Raw genomic sequence first — 26,361 nt, 5'->3', positions numbered from 1 at the left:
ACTTGGGATAAGATGCGCTCCAATTGTTTTAATATTCACTCTAATATTTTAAAGATATACACGTACAAGTCAGGCTTGCAGGATTGCAATTAATTTTTCTTGTCCTTAAGAACATAAGAATGGCCCTACTTTATCAGGCCCAAGGCCTATCTAGCCCAGCATCCTGTTTCCCACAGTGGCCCACTAGATGCCTCTGAGAAGCCTGTAGGCAAGAGATTGCCCCCTCTCCTGCTGTTGCTCCCTGGCAACTAGTATTTAGAGGCATCTTCTTGCCTCTGAGGCTGGAGGTAGCCTGTAGTCACCTGACTAGTAGCCATTATAGACCTGTCCTTCATGAATTTGTCCAAGCCCCTTTTAAAGCCATTCAAGCTAGTGGCCATCACCACATCCCATGGCAGAGAATTCCATAGATAATTATGTGCTGTGTGAAAAACTACTTTTGTCTATTCTAAATTTCCTGGCCTTCAGTTTCATGGGATGACCCCTAGTTCTAGTGTTGTGAGAGAGGGATAAAAATTTCTCCCTGTCCACTCTCTCTACTCCATGCATAATTTTATACATCTCTATCATGTCTCCCCAACCATAGTTGCCTCTTTTCCAAACTAAAAAGCCACAGATGCTGTAGTCTTTCCTATTAAAGAGGGTTCTCCAGGCCCTGATAATCTTGGTTGCCCTCTTCTGCACCTTTTTCAGCTCTGCAATGTCCCTCTTAAGATACAGTGACCAGAACTGTATGCAGTACTCCAAATGTGGCCTAACCATAGATCTGTATAAGGGCATTATGACATTAGCATATTTATTTCCAGTCCCCTTCGTAATGATCTTTAGCATGGAATTTGCCTTTTTCACAGCTGCCACACACTGAAACTATTCCCATGATCAGTAGAAAGTGGTCTAAAGTAGCCTAGCCCGCTTTCTACTGATCGTGGGAACCACTGGGCTCGTGGGTGAGCCCGGTGGTTCCAAGGTGGCTATCCAGCCTAATTCCCCCTCCCCTTAAATGAGGTTAATGGAATGAGCACTACATTAACCTCATTATTTTGCTCGTGTGCCCCCGCGGTGTGCCGTGACACATGAGTAGGCCCCCTACTGGGAGGATGCATACAGCCTCTTGGCCTCGGGGGTCTTTCCAGAATGCCCCATGAGCTTGCATGGGGCATCCTGGAACTTCTGGGGACTAGGTGGCTCCCGATTCACGCAGCCACCACTGGCTCTGTGATGGAGCTGGTAGTTGTGTGGGTGACCGATCCAGTCCCCCAGGGCCTGGAGGCTGCTCATGTGCGGGAAGAGCTGGCTAAGCCTGCTCTCTCCACTAAACCCTCCTGGTGCTTCGCATGTGTTGTGTGAAGTGCCTCACTGAGTTGATACTTTTCGGAACATAGGAACCTATTAAGCTGTCATATACTGAGTCAGTTCATTGATTCATCTAGCTCAGTCTATATACTGGTGGCAGCTTCTCCAAGGTTACAGGCAAGAGTCTCTCTCAGCCCTATCTTGGAGATGCTAGGGAGGAAATTTGGAACCTTCTGCATGAAAGCATGCAGGTACTCTTCCCAGAGCAGCCATATCCCTTAAAGGGAATATTTTACACGGTTCACATATAGTCTCCCATTCAAATGCAAACCAAGGTAGAACCTGCTTAACAATGGGGACAATTCATGCTTGCTACCGCAAGACTAGCTCTCCTCTCATTTTCAATGAGCTGTCTCATTTCAATGAGTTTTCAGTGAGCTGTCCACCAGGACCCCAAGTTCTCTAAAGCTCAGACCCCATCAGTGTACATGTGAAGCTGGGGATTTTTGAGCCAGTATACATAACTTTACATTTGCTTACATTGAACTTCATTTGCCATTTTGTCGTCCACTCACCCAGTTTGGAGATATCCTTTTGAAACTCCTCACAATCTGTTGTGGATTTCACTACTTTAAATAGTTTAGTGTCCTGCAAATCTGGCTATCTTGCTGCTTTCCCCAACTTGTAGATCATCTATGAATAAAGAGAACTGGTCCCAGTACAGATCCCTGGGGGACCCCACTTCTTACTTCCCCTCATTGTGAAAACTGTCAACTTATTCTTACCCTGTTTCCTATCCTTCAACTAGTTACCGATCCACACATGAACCTGTTCCCTTATCCCATGACTACTAAGAGCTTTTAGTGGGGAACTTTGTCAAAAGCTTTTTGGAAGTCCAAGTATACTGTGACAACTGGATCACCTTTATCCACATGCCTGTTGACACTTTCAAAGAACTCCTTGCCGAAGCCATGCTGGTTCTCCTTCAGCAAGGCCTGTTCTCATATATGTTGTTTTTCCATTTTGTCCTTAAGTATGCTTCCCATCAGTTTACCTGGCCCAGAAGTTAAGCTAACAGGCCTGTAGTTTCCTGTATTCCCCCTGGATCCCTTTTTGAAAACTGGAGTTACATTAGCTACTTTCTGGTAGCTACTTTCAGTCCTCTGGTACAGAGCCTGATTGGAGGGACAAGTTACATATTTCTGCTAGGATATCAGCAATTTCACATTTCCTTCAGAACTCTTGGGTGAATGCCATCTGACCCTGGCAAATGGTTAACTTTTAGTTTTTCAAGACAGTTTGGAACACCTTCTCCCATCACCTCAAAATGGCCCAGTTCTTCAATCACCAAACCTGAGAAGTCCACTTCTGGAGAAGGTATATAGTCAGTATCCTTCGCTGTGAAGACAGATGCAAACAACTCATTCAGTTTCTCTGCAATCCCCTTATCCTCTTTAATAACCCCTTTCATCCCTCATCAGCTAAGGGTCCAATCACCTCCCTGGCAGTTTTTCCTGCTTCTGATATATTTAAAATGTTTTTGTTATTCCCTTTGACACTTCTAGCTATATGCTCCTCAAACTCTCTTTTTGCACCCTTTATTGTATCTTAGCATTTCTTTTACCACAGTTTTTGTTCCTTTCTGTTCTCTTCATTTGGGCAGGACTTACAATTTCTGAAACAAGTCTTCTTTCCTTTCATAGCTCCCCTGACTCTACTTGTTACCCATGCTGGTGTCCTCTTGAACTTGATGATACTTTCCCTCCATCTTGGTATACATTCCAACTGAGTTTCTATTTAAGTTCCATGCTTTCTGGAGTGATTTGACCCTTTCAGCTGCCTTTTTACCAGTCCCCTCATTTTTGAGATGTTTCCATCTTCTGAAGTCCAACTCATCTGTGTTGGAGTTCATTGGCAATGTTCCAATCACATATAAACTGAATTGGATCACTACAGTCACTATTCCACAAAGCTTCTACAACTCTAACATCTCATACCAGGTCCTAGGCACCACTCAGGATTAAGTCCAAGGTTGCCTTCACTCTGTTTGGTTCTGTGAAGAACTGTTCTAAGGCACAGTCATTTAGCATGTCTAGAAATCTGGCCTCTCTGTCAATCCCAAATGTGAATTTGCCCAGCCTATGTGAGAGTAATTGAAGTCACCCATTATTACAGCTCTGTCTCTCTTTGATGCTCTCAGCATTTTGATCCAGAGGGCGATAGCACGTCCCTGGTAATACATTTCCTTTCAGTCCTCTTATTGTCAGCCATAATGATTCTATGGAGGACTCCAGTCCTCCTAATTTTTCTAGCTTGTTGGATTCTATCCCTTCTTTAATATACAGTGCTACTTCACCCCCAATCCTTTCCTTTCTGTAGAGTTTGTATCCAGGAATAACAGTGTCCCACTGGTTCTCACTGTTTCACCAGGTTTCCATTATTCCCACTATATTTATGTTTTCATTAGCAACCAAACACTCCAGCTTGCCCATCTTGGCTCAGAGGCTTTTGGCATTGGTATATAAACACCAATACACTGAGTCTCTTACCTGGTGTCAGCATGTTCTATCTCCCTTACCGTCATTTGACCTTTTTGACCAGCTGTCATGTGTTTCCATCTGCTGGTTCTACTCTGTCCCCTTCTGGTTTATCTGGAATGTGTGCAGCATTGCACCTTAGGGGATTTTGCTTGCCGAACCAGATACTGCCCAGTTCCTGTAGGCAATCACTCACGTGTCATTTTAATAGCTGCTCTGATACCTTTTTGGTTTTAAGCACCAGCAGTCTGGTTCCATCTCAGTTCAAGTGAAGCCTGTCCCTTTTGTAAAGGCTTCACTTGCCCCAAAACGTATCCCAGTATCTAACAAATATAAACCCCTCCTCCTGGCAGCACCATCTCATTCACGCATTGAGGCACTTCAGAGAACACAACCTTGGGGGTCCTGGACTTCAATATGCTATCTAGCAGCCTAAATTTGGCTTCCAGAGCCTCCCGACTGCATTTTCCAATATCATTGGTGCCGATATGCACCATGACAGCTGACTCCTCCCCAGAATTGCCTAACAGCCTATCTAGGCACTGTGTGACATCCACGACTTTTGCACCAGGCAGGTGAGTCACCATGCAGTCTACATGTGTGGGTCACAAACCCATCTTTGTTTGAATATGGCCCCTCCCACAAGCTGTGTGAGTCACCTGCAGTTAATCCCCACCCACTCTCTCTCTCTAGACACAACTGAAACTGATACTGCCTTGTCAAAAAGAAACCCATAGACAGCCAGAAATCAAACCTTAGAAAAGACTATCCCTAACAAACTTACCTTGGTCTCCCCCCTCTTTGTTTTCTTGTTTATTTATTTATATGCTTGCTTGCTTGCTTCTTTAGGAAATAAAACGAAAGTTTGTTGCCTCCCCTGGTCTGAGCCTTGTTTTCTCAAGATCTACTTCTTTATATCTAGTGGTCCTAGGTATGCTGCCCCCCAAATATTTGTGAGTGAATCAATTACCCAAGACCACACATTTAGATGATGTTTCTCATTCCAATTCTTGCTTGTAAAACTAAAAGGATTGTTCCCACAATTAAAACTTTTGCAGAACCTTTTCTAAGAAGTATTTTGCTTCCTTTTGTGTTTCCTGATCGGATGCTGCCATTGTTGTTCAGGGCAATGCCTGGCATTGCCTGCATTGCAGTTTACCTAATTACCTTCTTCAGGAATGGCATCTGCACCTACTTGACCCATTCAGATGGCTCAAATAGTCTTTTACATGCTCTTTTGTGATCCTGACCTGGGACTTTTACTCCTCGTTTTTGTCAGTGATAAACATTTCTTTCTTTGTAAAGACTGAAGCAAAGCAAACATCCAAGCCTGGTTTTGGCTGCTTGTAAGAACCACCAGTAGCCGCACTACTATGTCTAGTTTTGTGCAGTGCACCTTAACAAGAATATAAACAAATTGGAATAGGTTTAGAGGAGGACAACAAGGATGGCTGGGATTGAAAAAGCAGCCATCAGGGGACACAGCAGAGCTTAGCCAGAGTACTGCAAGCAGCAGAATATGTGCCCAGGAAAATGATTTTTGCTGCTTTCCCCTGCCCCCATAAATGTTCCTGGCCTTCCAAATATATGTCTTTAAGGGTTGCATAGCCCTCACAGACATATATTTGGAAGGCAAAGAGCACTTGAAAGGGCAAGGGAGAACTGCAAAAATCCCCTTTGCTCTCCCCTTTCCCCATGTGCACACTCTGCTGCTGCTTGGTAAAACTCTGGCTGAGGTAAAAGCAGCCTTTGTGCGTGGGGACACAGCTCTGCTCTGGTTCTCAACTACTACTACTACTACTACTACTACTACTACTACTTATATACTGATTTTCAACAAAGAGTTCACAAAGTGATTTACACAGAAAAAAAGAATAAGAAGAAAATAGTTCACTGTCCACAAAGAAATACAAGGTAAACACCAGCAACAGTCACTGGAAAAGTGCTGTGCTGGGGGTAGAATCGGGACAGTTGCTCTCCCCCTGCTTAATATAAAGAGAATCATTATTTTGAAAGGTGCTACTGTGCACCGATAGCAAGGGGATGATGATGATGATGATGATGATGATGATGCCTTTCAACATAGAAAAAGAAAATGAAAGATGGCTCCTTGTCCCAAAAGGACCTACAATCTAAAAAGAAACACAAGGTAGGCATCATCAACACCCAATGATATTATGATATGTTGGGGTGGGATCCTTCTGCTAAATATAAGAAACACCACTTTAAAATGCCTCTTTGCCCAGTACATACTCCAAAGCTTTACAAACCTTTTAAAAAAGACTTTTGAGCCCCTCAAGAACTCTCTGTGTCTACAACGACTCAGCCTTAGTAATGTGCCCTTTCTTCCACACTCTGTACATTTCCCTTTTACTTTTCAGATAACTATATTTCTGCAGAGTGACATCATTTTTGTGGTCCTCAGTTGCATCCCACACAATAATGTTTTTATTGCAACTGTGCTTCCAGAATAAGTTATTTTTAAAACTGCCAAAGCCTCTTGAATCTCTGTTCATTTAGCTTAAAATTTTGTGGATCTTTGCTTACAACTCCTCTAAGAGTGTGAAAATCTGCTTTTATATCTCGCATCTGTGCTTTTCTGCTCCTGGTCTCTCCTGTCCTTATGATCTCATATTCTATAGTTACATACATACATTATCCATCAGTTCTTTTTTATATCTTAGAATGGTATCTAACATACCTGAGCCACTATGTGTTTCTTCAGCTATGTAGTGGTTAGAGTGTTGGCCTAGGACTGGGGAGACCGGAGTTCAAATTCCCATTCAGTCATGAAACTCAATGGGTGACTCAGGGCCAGTCATGTATCTCTCAGCCTAACCTACCTCACAGGGTTGTTTTGAGGATAAACATAACTATGTACACCACTCTGGGCTCTTTGGAGAAAGAGCGGGATATAAATGTAATAAATAAATAAAATTTTGGCTGAGCATTAGGAGAAACTTCTTAATGGTAAGAGCAGTTTAATAATGGAACCAATTTCCTAGGGAAGTGGTGGGCTCTCCTTCACTAGAGGACTTCAAGCCAAGGCTAGATAGCCAGCCATCTGTTAGGGATATCATCTAGCTCTGGATTTCCTGTATTGATCAGGGAGTTGGATGAGCTGCCCTACAAGGCCAACTTCAGCTCTTGTTCAATGAACAATTTTATACAAATATTTCTCTGTAGAGTGTAAACAAATGCGGTACTGCTGTGTTAGGGTTGTCCTGCTATGATGTTCTTCACCATGGACTGTACTCATTTTCAGACAAGCAGTATAGAAATAATAAATAATTATTTTTGCAAATAAAATCTGTGAAATGCTTAATATGCATTTTCTACACAATTTGCTTTATTCCCTGTGAATTCTGGATTCAGCTTTTTGCAAGGCAGTGGGGAAGGAGCTTTTAGACACTTTGAAAAGTGTTGGGAAAGGGATTAATTTTGTAAGGGATGGGAAACATGGACTGGGGGCCAAGGAAAGGGGTTGATAAACTGTTAAATGATGTTTAATTCACTGTAACCATGAGAACTCAAAATCTACTTTATTTTAAGAGGAACATTTGGATGCCTGGGAATCTAGTTAAGCACCTGGATATACTGTGAGATTCCAGATTCACTATAATAATCATGATCATGCCTATTTCAGGGGTCCTCAAATATACTACCTTATACCTTCTCATGACAGGAGATAATATACACACTTGTTAATGCAACCTTACTTTATAAGTCTGGAATGATTGAGTTGAATTATAGCACTACAAAGCCCCTTACATATGAAGGTCACTTGGATGCCATGCAGTTTTTATTAGTATGGAATAAGAATCACTGCAGAGGAACATTTATTACATGTGCAATCCAAATAACATTGCTCTTGGCCCAGTGAGATTATTTGTGTATATTTATCAAGATTTTTGTGATTCTGGGATAGGAGAATAAGTAGAACTAGATAATCCCACACACAGCATCTGTGCATTAGAGCACTCAGCCCCGCTCGCCCGTTCCTCCCCCATTTGCCCATTCTCCCCCCACCTGCTTGAAGTTCGCCCGGTCCTCCCCAACCCACTCGCCGCTTGACTGTTCTTCTTCCAACCCGCTCACCCATTCCTCCCCCCACCCGCTTGCCCGTTCCTGCCCCCCACCTGCTCACTACTCAGCTGATCATCCCCCCATCTGCTCGCCTGCTCATCCCCCCCCCACTCACCACTCAGACGTTTGTCCCCCCCACCGGCAGCTGCGGGTCTGGGGTCTCATTGGAGCCCATTCAACCTGCCATTTGGTAGGCAGGCAGGCCTGGAGAAGGAGGCTCCACTGTCCTCTCCGCCGCCTGCTCGGCCATCTCCTTGCCTCTCTGCGCAGGTGCAGAGAGGCCTCATTCGGCCCCAGTGCAGCCTGACCTGTCATTTGGCTGGCAGGCCGGCCTTGAGAGGGAGACTGTGCTGCTCTCTCCGCCACCTGCCCGGCTGGTCTCCTCACAAGGAGGATGGCCCTGGTCAAGTTGCCTGCCCACCGTTTTCTCTCTCTGCCTGGCCAGCCACTGCCACTGCCTGCCACTTCCTATTTCCCTCCCCTGCCACCGCCCGCACACCCATTCACCTTTTTTTGCAGGCCGCTCGCCACTTTATCTCCCCCCCCCACTTTCTCCCCCCTGCTTTCCTCCCCCCGGCTACCGTTTTCCTCTCCCCCTCCTGGCAGCTCTCCCGTGAACTCTCACGAGAACTGCCACACATGGGATTAGCTATGGGTATGTCTTAGAGAATTATATATATAGATTATATGTTTAATATAAATGTTTGGATTACAATCCAGTCCAAAAACTGATTTTTAAGACTCTTATTTGTTCAAAGATTTGAGAAGCTTGATATGTTTATGCACAATTGTGCATATGTGTATTTGATATTTAACACTTTTCCTCATTTCTTTAGGGCAAATTGTTAAATCCTTGTCGATGTGATGGGTCAGTACGGTATACACATCAGCTTTGCCTGTTGAAGTGGATTAGTGAAAGAGGGTCCTGGACATGTGAACTATGCTGTTACAGATACCATGTTATAGCAATTAAAATGAAAAGGCCTTGTCAGGTAATTTTAACATTTGCAATAATCATAAAGACCATGTTTAGATGATGGTACCAAAATAAATATTGTCTAGGTTTAACCTTACTCTGCACTTTACTTTGAACTTATATGCCCTTTTCATAACACACAGCAATTGATTTCCAAGTAGCTCATCAATGAGGACTCTAATAATCTCAAGCCTAGACATTATAGAAATTCTAACCCCCATTAATACAACCTAAAGTAGCTTAAGAGCTGTTTTGAGTTCTGCCCAAATTCACTGGACCACAAGGGGCTATTCCAGAAGCTGAATTGTACTTAGCAGTGCTTTGATCAGTGGCCAAATCTCCTACATATGGAATCTGCAAGTAGAAATGATTTCGAAAAAGCTACCATGGGAAAATAACTTGAGGGCCAGTTTTGCCAGGTTTATTGCCCTTTGCATTGTTCAAGGGACAAAAGCTTATACAAGGATTTTGTATGCTGTGTTTGCGTAGAATTGGTCTTAATTAAGTTCTTGTTAATTAAATAGATTTAGGAAGGCTAGAGATCCAAGAAGTATCCATTAAGACCCTCCCCAAATGTCCCAAGATTAGAAGAGTGCCCCTCCTCTTTCGATGGAGACTACCTCCAAGTCAGTGGCCGATACCTTGGCTAATGTTGTGCTTGCACAATGAAAATGTTGTGCTAGTGCAAAATCATGTAGTTGCGCTAAATCACAGGGATTTTTGGAATTGTCTTCTTGCACTCTTGTACAAACGTTGCCTGCAAAACATATGAGGCATGCTACAGGCTGTGCACCTTGTTGCATAAGGACAGACATATATGTGCTCATGCAACTTAGCGCAACTAAGTAGCACAACAACTGGTGCTAGCACAATTTCTCTGCCTAAGCATAACATCAGAATGTCATCCAATGTACTTAGAATAATAATTTTAGAAGGTGTGGTGAGTGCTGAGATACATTGAGATGACTTTTGCAGATCAGAAGGATTGTTTCTATAACTGCAGTGTCATACCTGGTATACACCAGAATGTCCATTTAAGGTTGCTACAAGTAGAGGATGACGTGAATGATGTAACTGTGTTTCTTAAGGATCAGGTGCACTAGTAGAATTCATGATGTTTTTATTAGGGATCTGCACGAAATGAATCTTGTGTTCCATTCCAAGCTCAGAACAGAACACAAGATCCATGGAATGTTCCATCAAAACAACCAGTCAAGCTGGTTGTTCCAACGGACAACTCCATTCTATTGGCCCATTCTGAGTGCCATTTTGGACTCCAAAATGGCACTCTACAAGGTGCCATGCATGCACGGCAGCCATTTGTGTGGTGGTGCAAATGGCTGCCCATGAGCGCAGATACCAGAAGAGCACAATTTAGGAATCTAAAATGGCAGTTGGAAAGGTCTAAGTGTTCTGAGCTCAGATAAGGTTAATTCTGCTCTGAACTCAGAACAGTGCCTTCATTTGGAACACTTGCAACGGTCCAGTGTGTTGTCGGAATGTTCTGACCATTAACCTTTCTGTACATCCCTAGTTTTTATAGCACCATTTTACCATCCATTGCCTGTGAAAAACTAGATGCACTGAGTGTTTTGCATTCATGTGGGCCTGAACCAGAGAAGATGATTAATAATGAACATTAGACACACTGAACAAACTATTGGCAGTTACAATACTGAAAACAAATCTTGGGATTAGCATATATTTGAACTAGAATCAGATACCTTTTGAGTTCTATTTTAAATTCTTTAGCATCCTTATCTTAAATTTATGTGGAACTAAGTTCTATTAAATCTTATAAGTGCTCCTTCCCTGAAACATGTTTAGGTTTCTGGTATTAACTAGTTAATGGTTTTCCCAAACTCAGGAGACAAATCAAAAGGCAAAAATCATGTAAAATTATGCCAAGAAATTAATAGGTATATCATAACTGACCTCACAGCCTAATTCTTTGGATTGGCTTTAGTTGTCATGGGTAGGATGTAGTCCGACATAAATAGGATGTAGTCTAGCAGGTAAGAGCCCCTGGTGGCGCAGTGGTAAAACTGCCACCCTGTAACCAGAAGGTTACAAGTTCGATCCTGACCAGGGGCTCAAGGTTGACTTAGCCTTCCATCCTTCCGAGGTCGGTAAAATGAGTACCCAGAATGTTGGGGGCAATATGCTAAATCATTGTAAACCGCTTAGAGAGCTTTGGCTATAGAGCGGTATATAAATGTAAGTGCTATTGCTATTGCTATTGCTAAAGCAGCATCCTGTACATAGGTAGCGTGGAAATGTTATACGGTCTGTTCCACTTGTTCAAAATTTCCATTTTTACAGAAGAGCAGCAGAGCAAGGCTACACCATTGCTTTGAGTATAGTCAAAGAACAACACATAGGAGTGAACATAAGGGGCTGTCCCCATCTCTGAATAATAACCCCCTTGTATGGCACAGCTGAAGTTTGCAGAGAACGTAGGAGAATGCTGGGCTTAAGCTAGGGGCCAGTTCCTAGGGCTGATGCAGGGAGAAATGTTATCCTTTTGCACTGGTACTAGAAAATGCATGCTTGTGCTTCCATACCACACAAAAGACTCGTCCTAGAAAATCTTATAGTAGAATAGAGGGTTTAATAAGTGTTGTCATTCTGTCGTCATTTAGTGAAAGAGATACTTTAGTACAAATAAAACAAAATAATAAACTTATGGAAATAATGTAGTTAAGCAATTTTTAGAGCATCAGTATTTCTCAAAGTGAGAACTCTGGTGGTTAGGTGAATCAGGCTGTACGGCCTCACTAGGTTGGCCCTTTCCTTCTCATTGTCTTTCAGAACAGTATGGGCTTCCCCTCCTGCCATTTGTTTTACCTGTCAGGAATAGTACCACAAATAATGTGTGGTGCAACAAACCCATATGAGGTGGCACTGCTTTTTTAAATGGAGGAAGCACCCCAGAAGGTCTCTACAGCTGCTGTGCCCCAGAAGTAGACCCCGCCCCATGCAGTTCATGATAAGAAAAACCAGCAAAGAAAGAGAATCACATGACACACCAGTAGGAAATGCCCAGGTTGTTCTCTGTCAGTAGCTGCCCCAATGTCTTGTTTCCCTGGTTCTTATACTCACACACCTTTTTCTTTTTCAGAATGGAGGCAGTCCTTTTCCCCATCATCAGTACATATTTCCTCCTCTAAACAATCACAACAAAGCCTACCCCATCCATATCATTACAACAACAACAACAAAATCTACCCCTTTACAGATTCCATTTGTAAGGGAAATTGATCCCTTTCAGCTAGATCACCCACCCCCAGTCTCTGTTACTTAGTCAGTTCTCAAAGGACCAAACCACACCTTAGGTTAAGCCTGTTGTTAGGGCTGACATGCTTTCCCCCCACTTAGAATGTTAGGGACTCCAATCTAGATCAGGACTACAGTATGACATAGGGAGATGGGCTGTAACTCATTGCCTGTGCCATGGTTCTGATAGGGATTAGGGCCCGCACAGCTACTATTTGCCCCAGGATGAATGTTTGTACTGGCACCAATGGGAGTCTTTTGGGACAAATAGCTGTGCCTGCTGCATATGAAATGGGACTGGGGGAGGGGCAAAGGGTTTAAGCCCCACTCCCTGCATGGCATAGTTCCAGTCCAGAGTAGACCCCTGCAACTGCCTTTTACAGAGGTGGGGGGAATGAAGCCTAAAAGCTTTAACTGATGGGTATCCAGCCATAGCCTTCCCTCTTTTGATGATCTCAGCTTCAGTGATGTCAGTTCAGGAGAGTGGGCTTCTTGGGTAAATCTGGGCCATACACAATGGGCCCAGAGCTAACGGTAGTAGCTTCTCCTCTGTCTGATGGTTTCAGCTACCTAAAGCACTGATCAGCTGGGAGAAGTAGAGAATAAGATTTCTGTGCTCACTCATAGCTGCTGCACTGACATCTCTCTCCTCCTCCACTCAGATAATGGCCATGAAGTGTTGCAAACAGAGGACAGCAGCCATTCCCTTCCTGGATTCCTCATAATTGATTAGGTAGCCTTGTAGTTAGAAAGGTTGAATGAGGAGCTGGGAGACATAAGAGGGTTCATGTACCCACTCAATACCACTATTGTTATCAGGACAACGCACTACTGATTTGTGTGATATGAACATCTGTATTGTGGAGATAGTGGCTTTGCAATAGAAAAGGCTGGGTAACACAGAGGCAGTTGTTAAAACAGACAACAAAAAGCAGGAGAAGTCACTTTGAATCCCTTTCCTAGGAGATACCGATAATTTTGCAGCTCCACACCAGCCACAACAAAACAGAGTGTGTGTGTGTGTGTGTTTATAAAATTGAATGGGAAGGAAAAACGGCAGCCAGGAAAAACCAGTTAATCAGCAGGTAGCAGGAATAACAGTGTGGCTACACAACCACAGTAACAGCAGACAATACTCTTATAATGGGACCTTTGTAGTACCCAAAACACCAAGATGTGATTGCCCTCTACCCCCATTCAGATAGCCCTGGAGCCCTCATATTGTGACAGCAGGATTATCTGAGTTAACCTGCCCGCAGGCCACCAGCATAAGTGGGCACAGGAGGGGGAGGGCATTTGGGGGTGCTTAGTGAGTTTGGGATGTGGGCGTGTAGTCCCCCTTTCTCTCCCTCCCTTGCTTTTCTTTGTAAAGTGCTTTATCCTTGTTCTTCTTGTTGAAACTACATGCAAGTTCCCAGAAGATAATTATGCTCAGGGGCCTGAGGCAGGATACCTATGGAAGGCCTGAGAATACATGTTACACAGGTTTCCTTTCTTTTCTGGTGGACCTGTTGTCTTTGGATGCTGTATTGTAGCAAGTGTGCGAACAGTCTGAAACTGGCAAGCATACAAAGAGAAATTGTGTGCATTTTACATATATAGCTTAGTTTAGTCATAATACTTAAAGGTTACTAGTAAATTGTTTTTTAGAACTTCCATTAGTCTTAGCAGTATCCTTATTCTAACCACCAGAGCAAAATGAACATTTAGCATATTATTTAAAAGTGGTGTATTTGTTCCTTCTTAATGCAGCAGCAATTAGCACTGTGCAAATGTTTGAAATATGATGCTTTCTCTGAGCCTGGAGTGTCAAATAGATTTTGCTTTTTACCGTTTAAAGTACAATAAATAAAATTTTTGTTCAATCTTTTACAAAACCAAACATCAACACATACTCATAAGGCCTCCCTTTAGCCCTGTGTGAAGCTATTTTATTCTAATTCTGCTGATGACTGCAGCAATGCAGCCTTTTGGCAATGCTTCCCTTCCCCTGCAGAGGGGATAACCTTTGACTAGAAGGCAGTAAGTAACCTACATTCCTTTTCTCCTCGGAGACAGCATAGTTCACATTAACGTGTGCACTTCAGAGAAGGGTGACAGAGACCATCCATTTCCACAATATTTCAAGAAAGAATGGCTTGAGTCATCCCTTCACTTGTCCCAAATAAACGTGTCTTGATCCAGCGCACACAAAGCGCCTTCAAGTGCAAATGCAAGTCCTTCTCACTGTAGTCCAGCCAAGGGGCAGCTCCGAGCACCCCTTTATGCACAGAGGTACTGCTGCCTTTGAAGACTGCATCTGAGTGTCAGGGTCACTTCGATGCATTCAGTGCAAAGTCTCTCTCCTCTGAAGGGGATATTTTGAGAGTGACATAACTTACTGAATATATGAAATTACGGGATGGTAAACAACAAGCAGGCATTTTCAGCAGAAATTGGTCCCTACTGGTTACTTTTATGAAGAGTAGCTATAACACAGATTAATGTTTGGCAGAATTTTTGATTAGCTTAGACATGATGGTTTAGATGTATTTATGAGCTGAATAATCCCTTCCGGTAATTTATCACTAAATTTATTTTGCATGCATGAGCATTCATGTAAAGAAAAAATATTAACTTGCTGCAAGTTTAGGTGTCAATTTGATAAATAAAAGAATAAAGAATACCTCACATTTTATTTCAGTGGCACTGTATATTTAACAGCTCCCACAACTGCACTCTACATACTAATAACAAACTAGTGGAAATGAAATTACCATTACATATTATTCCTGCATATATTTTTCATATTAAATTTTAAAAAAACCCAATTCTTTAAAATTTTTATTCAAACAACATATGAAACTTTCATATGGTTATTAACTTTAGCAAATGTAGCCATTCTGGTGATAAATGTGGTTCTGTCTCACTTTGATAAATGTGAGGAAATAGCTGTGACCAAAATGTCTGTAACTTAATAGCATCTCTCATAGTTTTCTACATTTTACTACATAGTTGAAGCTGACAAGCTTAAAAAAATATATTTTTGCTGAATACAGTTCTTTTCCTTCACTAAAATAAAGTCATGTTCTATAGTTTCAAAATAAACTTTTTAAAGGAGTAAAATTATTTTTCATATGCACACATGCACATTCTCTCTTACACACACACACACACACACACACACACACACACACACACTTTTTTAGGATGCTAGGTTTTTTTGGAGACTTCCTTTCCTTTAAATGTCAGAAGGTCTTCCAGTACAACATCTATGGAAGGGCATGGCCCATTCTCATTGGCATGACCCATGAATCATGTTTATTTCCCTGAGAAGCATATGCCTACATTTCTTCCATTAAAACTGTTGGCTGGCACAATGAGGAAAATTACTCTAAGTAGTCTATTGAAAATAGAAGTTAGGAAATACCTAACTTTAATTTCAGCGGGACTACATGAAGTTCGAATTTGCCTCATTATGTCAGCCATTGGCTCACACACTGTGCAGCGAGCCACCTTTCTAAGTGACAGGTACATTAGCTGCTTCCGCGGCACTTTAAACCCCGCTGATGAAAAGTGAGGAGCCTCCATGCCTAATAGGGAGTGCATCCTCACACTCACACTGCTACCGCCATTATTCCAATGGATGTAGCAACAGGAGTGTGAGGACATACTCTTTAATAACCATGAAGCCTCCCCACCTTTGCAAGTCACATCAGCAGACTTGCACAGTGCCACGGTAGTTGCTTAAACATGTGAGGTCATTCACACAATCAAAAACTGTGTTCTACCTGGGTTTGGGAGCTGTGTGTGTTCCCAATTTTCAGTTGTGTGGAAGCAAGGTAGGAGGAAACCCTGGGTAGAAGTGACTGTGTGGAAGCAAGGTAGGAGGGAAAGTAGAACTTTTCATTGAGCATAGTGGGGCTTACTTCTGAAAAAAATATTTATATTTATTTTCATTTGTAAGTAGAGATTTATATTGTACACCTTTTGTAGCTCAGGGCTACAAAATTATGTAGGAAATGGTTCTGAAATAAAACAATATCGATCCAAATCCAGAAAAGTGTTTATAGCGATCCAGGTTTGCCACAAGTATTTAAACTTTCATTCCCACCAAAGAGCAGAGGATTTCTGTGTGACCAGAGGCATAGCTATAATTGAACAAGAGTGGACGAATGTCCCTGGGCCCATGAGGGAGCAGGGTTCACTGGCTGGGAAACAGCCTGTTCTTTGCTCTCCTCTCCTGCTTTCCTGACTCAATGACAAGCTGCTGGCTTCTGTGGGGAGTGTGTGATATTATTTGCATAGGAGAGAGAGAAGAGAGATGTCAAGAATGTTTTGTTTTTCACCAGGTTCATTCTACATCTTCTGCAGTAAAGACATGGGGAGAGGGAGAAAGAGGAAATGAAGGTGGGGGCTCAGGGGCTCAGCTTGTTCCTTGTTCTCAGCTTCAGACTCTCAAGACTCTCAGCTTGTTCCTTGTTTTAGGGCCCACTTCAACCTTGGTATGCCCCTGTGTATGACACTCCAAGTGGTTATTTAAAGTTCCTAAGTTTAAGCAGAATTGGTGTGGTGAGAGGGAAGGGGGGATTGTTACTCAGATATGAATACAAAAAGCGCCACAACATGCATGCACCCATGTAAAGGGGCTCTGGAAATGTTTTCATGGTACGAGATTTTATTTAAATAATTTAAGTGTATTTTTCTGGGCTTGGCCACAACCTCAGAAGAGACATTTTGGTTCAGAAGATAAAGGACCAGGTCTCACGATCAGTGAGACCGAGTTTCTTCTAGTGTGCGGGGAGAGTGGGCTAAGCCTGCTCTCCCCGCACACGAGCAGGGAGGGAGCACTGGGCGGCCGGATCAGCCGCCCACATGGTCGCCGGCTCCGTGGCAGAGCCGGCGGGGGCTGGTGGGAGCGGGGGCCGATCAGCCCCTGCAAGCTCCAGCATGCCCTGCGCAAGTGTGCAGGGCATGCTGGTGAGACCCCTGGAGCTGGGAGGCAGCTTTTCGCCTCCCCTCCAGGGGTCTCATCATAAGTAGCTGCGGCACGAAGTCGCGGCGTGGCTATTCACGATCTACAAAATCAGGTTTGTGGAGTGCTCGCTCCGCAAACCTGGTTTTAAGGCAGGGGTTCTTGAGCGGGTTACCCGCTCTAGAACCACCAGGCTCGCAGCCGAGCCTGGTGGTTCTTATGATCTGCAAAAATCGGGCTTGGCTCTCCTAGCCCGATTTTTGCAGATCGTGAGAATAGCCCCAAAGTCTTTATAGGTGTTTACTCTGATGACTCCAAGAAAACGATCAGATCCTTACTGTTCCCCTTCAAATGGTTTATTCAGGCTTACCATAAATCAAGGAAAGGTTGCAACAGAAACAAGGTAATTCAGCCGGCTAAAGATGCTCAGACTTCCAGTCAAATCCAAGGCCCCTGTACAATCCAATACCCTTTCTATGGCCATAGCTGTTAACTTTCTTCTCATTGGACCTCTCACCTAGTCATGAGCATTTTACACTCCAGGAATTTCCCAGATTTTATTATGTTCCATGTGTCAACTTGCAGGATGTCTGTGGGGTTTTTTTGTTTTTTGTTTTGTGTATCCATGTTGAAATCTCCTCCAGCGTTTAGCTATTAGCCTGTGTTACTTCACTACCTATTTGCTTTACTTATGAAATTTCCCACTCAGACAGCTTCTGACTTGCAAACTTCTGCAAGGTCACTTTTGAAGACAGAGGCCTATCTTTCTATTTATCTCTGTTAAAGCCTATACAAAAGTTTGGACAAATCAAAGCTTTCCTTACCAATAATTATTGCTAATAAACTACTAATAACAGAAATTGCACAATAAAATCTCCAACAATGGGTAGTCAAAGTAGACTTTGAATATTTTTGTAAACATTTTATCTCATACTACCTTTTCTTCCTTTTAGTGGCAAAGCATTACTGTAACTCTGGTTGAGAAAGTACAGATGATTGCTGTAATTTTGGGGTCACTGTTCTTAGTAGCAAGTGTGACTTGGCTTCTGTGGTCTGCCTTCAGTCCTTATGCGGTATGGCAAAGAAAAGACCTCCTTTTCCAAATCTGCTATGGAATGTATGGTTTTATGGATCTAGTGTGCATAGGTAAGCTCATTCATCTTTGTTGGTAAAAGTGGCAAGAGATAATTTGGGACTTCCCTCTAATTAATATCTTTCTTTCTCTTATGTTTGTGATAAAAGTATACCTGCTGTTAGTGTTCTGTGGTTCTTTTCCAGCAGATATGGATGTCTGTTTCTTTAGGAGCAAACAGAAACCACAGAGGAGGAATTCTTAGCTTTAGTCTCTGTGAGCTTCTCTAAATCATGATTAAAAGCTTTTAATCATCCATACATTTAATAAGGAATTCCCACTCACCCACTCACTCAGATCATCATCTGCAAGCCTGCTTTGTTACCCCCTGCCATGTGAGGTCAACAAATGGTTACACAAGCTAGAGCAGACATCCCCAAACTGCGGCCCTCCAGATGTTGATGAACTACAATTCCCATCATCCCAGCCACAATACATTGTAGCTGGGGGTGATGGGAATTGTAGTTCAGCAATATCTGGAGGGCCGCAGTTTGAGAATGCCTGAGCTAGAGTCTTTCCAGTGGTGGCACCCAGACTCTGGGATGCTCTCCGTCAAATAATCTATCTATAGGCTTTTTCACAGGGTGTTTGGCCCAGTGATAACCCAACATGCTTTGTTGTCTTCTGATGTCTCCATTGTATTTTGTATTTGCTGCTTGATATTTTAGTTGTAATTGGCATACTGTCAGAATTTATTCTTTTGGCCAGTTAGTGTAATAATAATGATTGATTGATTGATTGATTGATTGAGTATTTTTGTTTTTATTCACATTGTTGTTAGCTGCCATCAGTGGCTGGTGCAGGCGCCATTAAGTGTAAATTAGTAGGTGCTTACCTGCCATGCCACCACACCCAAAAGCTCTTCTCAGCAACGGTGCACCGCCCAGCACCCGCTGTGGCAGAGAATCAGCTCCACCACTCCACTGATGGAGGCCATTTGCGTGGCCAGCAAATGTCTTCTACATATGTGCAAAGGCCAGCTGAGTGGCGGAGCCGAACCACCTGCTGGGTGCTGTGGTGCTGCTGAGAAGAGCTTTCAAGTGTGGTGGGATGGGAGGTAAGTGCCCACTAATTTACACTTAGAGGTGCCCCCCCCACTCGGTGGCGGTGCCTGAACCAGCCACCACTGGCTGCCATGTTGGTCCTTGATGGACAGAAAGGCAAGGTATAAATCTTGGCTGATATGATGAGGGAAAGTACTCAAAGTAGTCCCATTAAAATTTAAAGGGCATGTTAAGCATGCTTGTGGTAGCACAACACTAGCCTGGAGCACAAGCTTCAGACTTAGCGCAACAGTGGAGGACCCAACATCCTTCCACAAGTGTGCTGTTGCTCTGGATGTCAGCCATTGTATTTTAGTCTTATTTACACTTTCTAGGTAGAACAATTCAATCCTTATAGATTGTACTATTAAGTTTAAAGGCTAGAGATTTCTAGGTATAATTGGTTGAACCTTTTAACCATTTTTTTTAGTAGTTCCCCAAAGTGTTTAAGAAGACATTCCAACCAGTTTGAAAACATTTCTGCCCAGTCTAGTATGAGTTTACCAACATCAGTGGTTGCCTTGAAGATCCAAATGCAAGATCCAAAGAGGAAGAAACCTTTTATTGGCCTAATTCATTTCAGTTGGACTGATAATAGATATAGATGTATTAACACATAATCTCAATTCAGATTAAAGATACCACTGTTTTGCTTCAGTAAGACTAATTTTGAGTTTCTGGTTTCCTGATATTGTAGAGAAGATTTGAGATATCACAATAATTATGCAATATATAATATTCAGTAAAAATTATGCTGAACCTGATCGTTAGAAATTTTACTCCTTTACTATAATCACTCAGTTTTTATTATGGAAAAATATTTGGTTTATGAATAAATGACATGTAATTGTACTGCCCTGCACTGATGTTTATTGTCAAGAAATCCCCCTAAATTTGTCCCCTATTTGTATAATGCCATTGCTAAATTAATAATTCATACTGAATAAAGTTAATAACAGATAATGATCCCTAAATGTATGCTGATTGGAGATACTGAGTGCAATGAAATATATGTGGTAGTTTAAGTGAAACCTTCATGTTTGTTCTCTTGTTTATTGATAGTGTAATCCACAAGCTATCTAAAACAAAATATCTGTATCTAAGTCATTTTAATAGATCAGCTATACATAGGATCTCAGGCCAATACAGATGACCAGCTTACCAGATGGTAAATGTGGGGAAGTGTGTCCATTTCTTGAAATGTGTGGTGAAGTGCAGCACAGGTGGTGGCTGGGGGCCTAGTATTCTGTGGTTGCTGTTGCTCCACCCCTAGGTACTGACTAGTTCTCTTGCTGTGTTGTAAAGACCTTACTTCCCGGCCCTTTCCCTCCTCACATTGCAGCAGTGTATTGTTTTGTCGCTACTTCCTGGTAATTAATTTAGAGAAGAAGTAGGTTAATCTGTTCTCACAGTTTTATGGGTTGTTCATAGATATTAGCATTCTTTCAAAAGAAGTCAAAATATTTTCCTACACACACACCATCTGGCCCACAAGTCATGCAGCACCCACAGAACCCTAACTTAAGAGATATGACTATGGTTTCTAACTTTAAAAAAAAGTCCTCACACTGTAGTCATCTGACCATTATGGGGTTAAATTTAGAACCTTTTGATTATAGGCTAGAGCAAGACTCCACCCATAGACTTTTTAAGGGAAAAAGTCCTTCCTTTCAGTTCCTGCCAAGTGCATTCCAGCAATACACAGCCAGTTTTCATAGTCTGCCAATAAAGCGAGCAGGAGATTTATTTATACACACCAGAACTTGTGGCTATTAAAACATCTCAAAAAAAAAAATAGCGAGTATTTCTCTGTGTTTAAAGAGGCTTTTAAAATTTTAAATTGTCTGTTTTAGTTGGTTTTTAGTTTGAAAAACTGGTTTTAATTGGGTACTTTTAACTGTGTTTCATTCATTTTATATTGCTTTATTATTGTGAGCCACTCTGAGCAGTATTGCACTGTAGGGGTGTGATACAAATCTTTAAAATGAAATGAAATAAATCTTTTAAAACATATCAACAATACTTGGAATAGAAATCTTAAATTTTAAAACAAAACACCTTGGAGAAAAAGCAGGGAATACAACTCTAGTTATGAGATACTCTGGCTCAGAGAAATACCTTCCCCACTCAATGTCAGCTACCAGGGATTACTAAAACAGACAACCAGTTTAGCAAGTGGTACATGTGGGGAAACCTTGCCACCTGAGAGGACCCCAACCTTTACCACATGCTAGAATGCAGCAGCATGACAGAAAAAAAGTCACACTACATTTTCAGTGCTACAGATGTCCATGCAAAAATGTGGAAGAAAATTGAGCCCACTACAGATATTCTATTTTTAAAAAGCAGGGATGGTGTTCAGTGTACTAAGAGTGCACCCTGAAGCCATGCCCCTGCATTGATGCACACCCTGCCTACCTGCTGTGCGGTTCAGTTCAAATTCAAATCAAATTCAAACTAAACTGCCAGCCCACAAACCGATTCCTTAGAACCAGCCAGCAGTTATTGTTATTGTAGTTGTTATTATTATTATTACATTTATATCCTGCTCTTCCTCCAAGGAGCCCAGAACAGTGTACTACATACGTTTCTCTTCACAACAACCTTGTGAGGTAGGTTAGGCTGAGAGAGAAGTGACTGGCCCAGAGTCACCCAGCAAGTCTCATGGCTGAATGGGGATTTGAACTTGGGTCTCCCTGGTCCTAGTCCAGCACTCTAACCACTACACCACGCTGGCTCAGTTCAGTTCGGTTCATGCTGTTGAACCGGGTCGAATGGTTTGGCCCAGTTCAACCCGGTTTGAGTGCCTTGCTTGTAGGCATTCTACAAGCCCTCTACACTCTACAATCCCTCTCAATCAAAGAAGGATTCCCTACCTAAAAAGGGGGTTTGATGAGGCAGGCAAGAGGGCACCTTACTGGCTGTGGCAGTGAGTCCTCTGCTCCGCCATGGTGGTGCCCCTCTCGGTCCCACTGGAGCTCCCCCCTGCACATGCTCCTCTGCTCATGCATGGAGGCCAGAAGTGGGCCACCCGCCAGCCTGTGATGTGGGGGAGAGCACCGGTGGGGCCGAGAGGGGCCGCCACTGCAGAGCTGCCACCACTGAGGAGCCACAGCCACCACAACAGCAGCTGGTAAGTTCCCTCTCACCTGCTCCTGAACCTCTTTTTAGGTAGGGAATCCCCCTTTGCTTGTAAAGGGAACCCTTACCGGATTCCCCTTTACAAGCAAGGCACTCGAACTGGGCTGAACTGGGCGAGGCCCTATTTGGTTCAAACTCAGACCTGCCCCCTCTTTTGGGGGTACAGGCTGGTTCGAGTTCAAACTGGTCTAACCGAGTCAGTTCAAATCAAACCAGGTTTTATTCGAACCGTTTCTCCACACCCCTAAAGGCTGGGCTGCCCCATGATTCCAACCATGGGCAGAATTTGTCTGACAATCACTGTAACCATGGTCCATCTGGAGAGGGATTTGGTAAGCTGGTCATCTGCACAGGGCCTCAAACATTTATGATCCAGGCAGTTTGGCTTAACGGTGTAATCTAGCAATTGCACCCTAATGGCACTTGCTTTCAAAATAGGTTTGCTTGACAGAAGAATCTGAGGATTTGAATAATTTGTTTCCTTTAATTGCAGGACTTATTGTGCATGAAGGTGCCTCAGTCTGCAGAGTATTTAAACGCTGGAGGGCTGTCAATCTGCACTGGGATGTATTAAATTATGACAAAGCCACAGACATCGAAGAGAGTAACCGGGGAGAATCCTCAGCGGCTAGGACTTTGTGGTTACCACTAAATGCATTTAGAAACCGAAGTTTAGTTCATCCCACACAGTTAACTTCACCAAGATTTCAATGTGGCTATGTTTTGCTGCATCTCTTCAACAGAATGAGACCCCAGGAGGATTCATCAGAAGACAACAGCTCTGGAGAAGTTGTTATGAGAGTGACTTCAGTGTAAAAGTTATGGTTACTGTGCACTCAAGGACAATGTGCCCTGAACTCTCTTACAGTATTCTGGAATGTAGCTGAATGAATAGTGAAACCATAGCACATAAAATATATAAACTTTTTTTTTAATTTATGCTTTTATATGATCAGTTGAATTGCAAATACATTTTCTTGAAAAATGTCTCTTTCTTTTTATACCATGGTTTACCACTTTTTATCTATTTGTACTTGGCATTTATAAAAATATAATTTAAAAATAGCTTTAATTATGTGGAAACAGATATTTTAAACAGCTATTTTTGATAGGTTTAAGTGTATTTTCAAAGTTTTAAGCCATCTATAATTTTCTAGACACGGCAAGCAAGATTAATTAGATGGCTAATGTCTAGTATACTGGATTATTTCATCTAATGTATTACTTCCCGTTGGGTATAGGTAAGTCTTGGCTGGGAGAACACACACATTTTTTGGGGGGTGGGGTGAGAGACCTGTGCAGTGGATATATCCAAGATGGAATAAAGTATAACGTTAAAAAAATACCAGCATTCAAAACTGATAGGTGAAAGGCAAACTGTTTTGCAGGAATTAGGATGCTGAATATCTATGAATTAATATTAATCCTATATAATAAAAGGCTAAGTGAGTGGCCGTGGCTTTGGAACGTTGGGGATCTGCGTCCCTGCCTCCCTGGGCTGTTCTGGGCCTGCGCGAAGCGCAGGCCCAGAAGAGCCCAAGGGACACAGGACTGCAGACACCAGTGTCCCACAGCCACGGGCGGCCATTAGCCGGTGTGTGGCGGCGGGGGAAAGTGGCCGAGGCGGCGGTAGAGCCGCCGCCTCGGCCATGAGCTGCGGCACGGCGAGAGGAGGCCGAGGCAACCAGAAGCGGCCGCCCTGAAAAAGGCGAGGGCAATGGCGGTGGGGGAAGACCAAGACGGGGGACAGGGAAGCTGGGTGAGGTGGCGGCAAAGCCGCCAACGAGGCCCCCGCCCGCTCACAGCCGTCGCCCCCGCCTGCTCACCCGCCCTCCCAGCTGCCCAAAATCACCTTCCCCGCTCCCCCCCAAAAAAGATTAAGGGCCAAAATGGCCCATGAGAAGGTCGCCGCCCCCGCCTATCGCCCTCCCGCCCACCCAGCTGCCGAAGACCACCTTACCCGCTCCAGCCCGAGGGAAAAGAGAGGAGCTCACGAGCAGAGCTCCTCTCTGTGCTAAGTCACTGCTCAAACTGCCGCTATGGATGCAAAGGACGCCTATTGCGTCCATTGCGACAGTATAGGCAGCAGCTTAACACAGAGAGTAGCTCTGTTCCCGAGTTCCTCTCTTCTCCTTCGGGCTGGAGCGGGTAAGGTGGGCTCCGGCAGCTGGGTGCGCGGGAGGGCGATAGGCGGGGGCGGCCACCTTCTCATGGGCCATTTTGGCCGTTATTCATCCACACACACACCCCCAAAGTATAAGCAAAATAAGGAAGAACAAAAACAGAGACAACAACAACAACAAAAACAAAAAGAGAGAGGGGACAAGGGGGGGAAAAAGAGACAGAAACAGAGAGAGAGAGACAGAAAAGACGGGATAGAAAGCTAGCGCCCGTTATCATAACGGGCTTAAAAATACTAGTAATTAATAAAAGTCTTATCTTTTGTCATCTAGGTGATGAGAATAATGTTATACATATTTAACAATATATGAGACATTTTACAGAACTTTAGCCAAATTAATGAATGGGCAGGAAAAATCACTACTCAGGTATACTCTTAATTTAGGGGGAAAGTGTATTTCTAGAATTGTATTCAGAATTTCAGACACGTCCACAAGCATTTAGCCAGAGGGAGTGTTCCTCATTTTCATGAGAATTAGATTCAATCACATTGAAAGACATATTTCTCAATTGTATCCTAGTTCTCTCCTTTTCTACATATTTTTCTATATCACTCTAGAGCAACACATCTAAATTATATAGTGTCAAATTTTGTTTTCCAAAGTGCCATTTCTATGCACATTCTTTTTTCTTTTTGGTCTTTGGCTGCAAAGTAGTTTCTGCATGGATGTAACCTGTCACGCTGTGAGAGTAGAAGACGGCAAGAGGCTCAGAATTGTTCAGGAGGCTGGGCAAGGTGATTTGGGGGAATCAGATTTAGCATCATATTTAGTTCACTTCCTGAAAATGATATAGCAGTCAAAATATTTGTGCTGCCTGATACTATGAAGAGATAGACTAACCTACACTTACTTATTTCAATGTGCGTAGGCATGCCAAATTTTGCATGGAATTGGGCTGTAAGGCACCTAGCCTTGAATGGAACTTAAGAGCTTGACTTAACAGCATCCTTCAGACAAAAGGCTAGAGGAGGTGTGCATTTTTATGCTCAGACTCAGAAGACATAAATATAGCTGGGCAACCTGTACACAGCACACACATTTCAGCTTTAAGGACATCAAAAAGCATGCCTCACATCTTGAATCTGAGTTAGACATGCATCTCCTGTGCCAGCTGTACAGGGTGATTTTATCTTAAATATGGTGACATATATATATGGTGTACCTGTGGCTAATCCCGCAGTGGAGATTCCATATGCATATAGGGAGGAGGAGCCTGTGAGAGCAGAAGCACCATGGTGATTGGGCAGTGGGGATTCCATATGCACATAGGGAGGAGAAGCTTGTGATGGTTAAGGTCAGTTTGAATGCAACTGTTACTGGTCGGAAGATATTCTTGACTGTACAGGAGAGGAATCTATATCTATAAAAGGATAGTGGGCAAGGGATAGGGAAGAGAGGGGTCATGAGGGTGGAAAGAGCCCCTTCAGGAGAAGGAGGCTGCCATTATGTGAATTAGATGAGGAAACAGGATGAACAAGATCTGTTGACTCAGGAAGGGAGAGAAGGAGAGAAAGACAGAAAAAAAGAAGGGAGGAGAAGAAAGACAGAGGGGAAAGGCAAGTGGAAGAGAGAGAAGGAGAGGAAAAGAAGGCTGAGGAAGAGAGAAAAAAGGAGGGAAGATGGGCCCAAGTCTGTCAACAGCCTGAGGGGAACAAGCAGCCATGGCGGCACTTATTGGCAGCAAGGAATCAACCACTGCTGCTGTTTGGAGCTATCAAGGCCATTGGCAGAGGCAGGCAG

General features: G+C 43.1%; 1 protein-coding gene across 2 annotated transcripts in view; it reads left to right on the top strand.

Moving 5' to 3' along the window:
• Positions 1-23,425, top strand: part of MARCHF11 (membrane associated ring-CH-type finger 11) — a 29,366-nt gene extending 5,941 nt beyond the window's left edge. The window contains exons 2-5 of one of the 2 annotated variants that reach the window (XM_053247764.1): positions 5,917-5,979; positions 8,753-8,908; positions 18,076-18,268; positions 22,932-23,425. In XM_053247764.1, the coding sequence (XP_053103739.1) occupies positions 5,917-5,979; positions 8,753-8,908; positions 18,076-18,268; positions 22,932-23,254 (735 nt within the window). In that variant the 3' untranslated portion in view covers positions 23,255-23,425. The remainder of the gene's footprint in view (positions 1-5,916; positions 5,980-8,752; positions 8,909-18,075; positions 18,269-22,931) is intronic. The other variant, XM_053247765.1, reaches the window with a different exon arrangement.
• The last annotated feature ends 2,936 nt before the right edge of the window (positions 23,426-26,361 follow it).

This window comes from Hemicordylus capensis, chromosome 4 (assembly GCF_027244095.1).
Source record: "Hemicordylus capensis ecotype Gifberg chromosome 4, rHemCap1.1.pri, whole genome shotgun sequence".
Classification (NCBI taxonomy): domain Eukaryota; kingdom Metazoa; phylum Chordata; class Lepidosauria; order Squamata; family Cordylidae; genus Hemicordylus; species Hemicordylus capensis.
The sequence above is the reverse complement of the archived record's forward strand: the minus strand, read 5'-3'. Positions and strand labels throughout refer to the sequence as shown.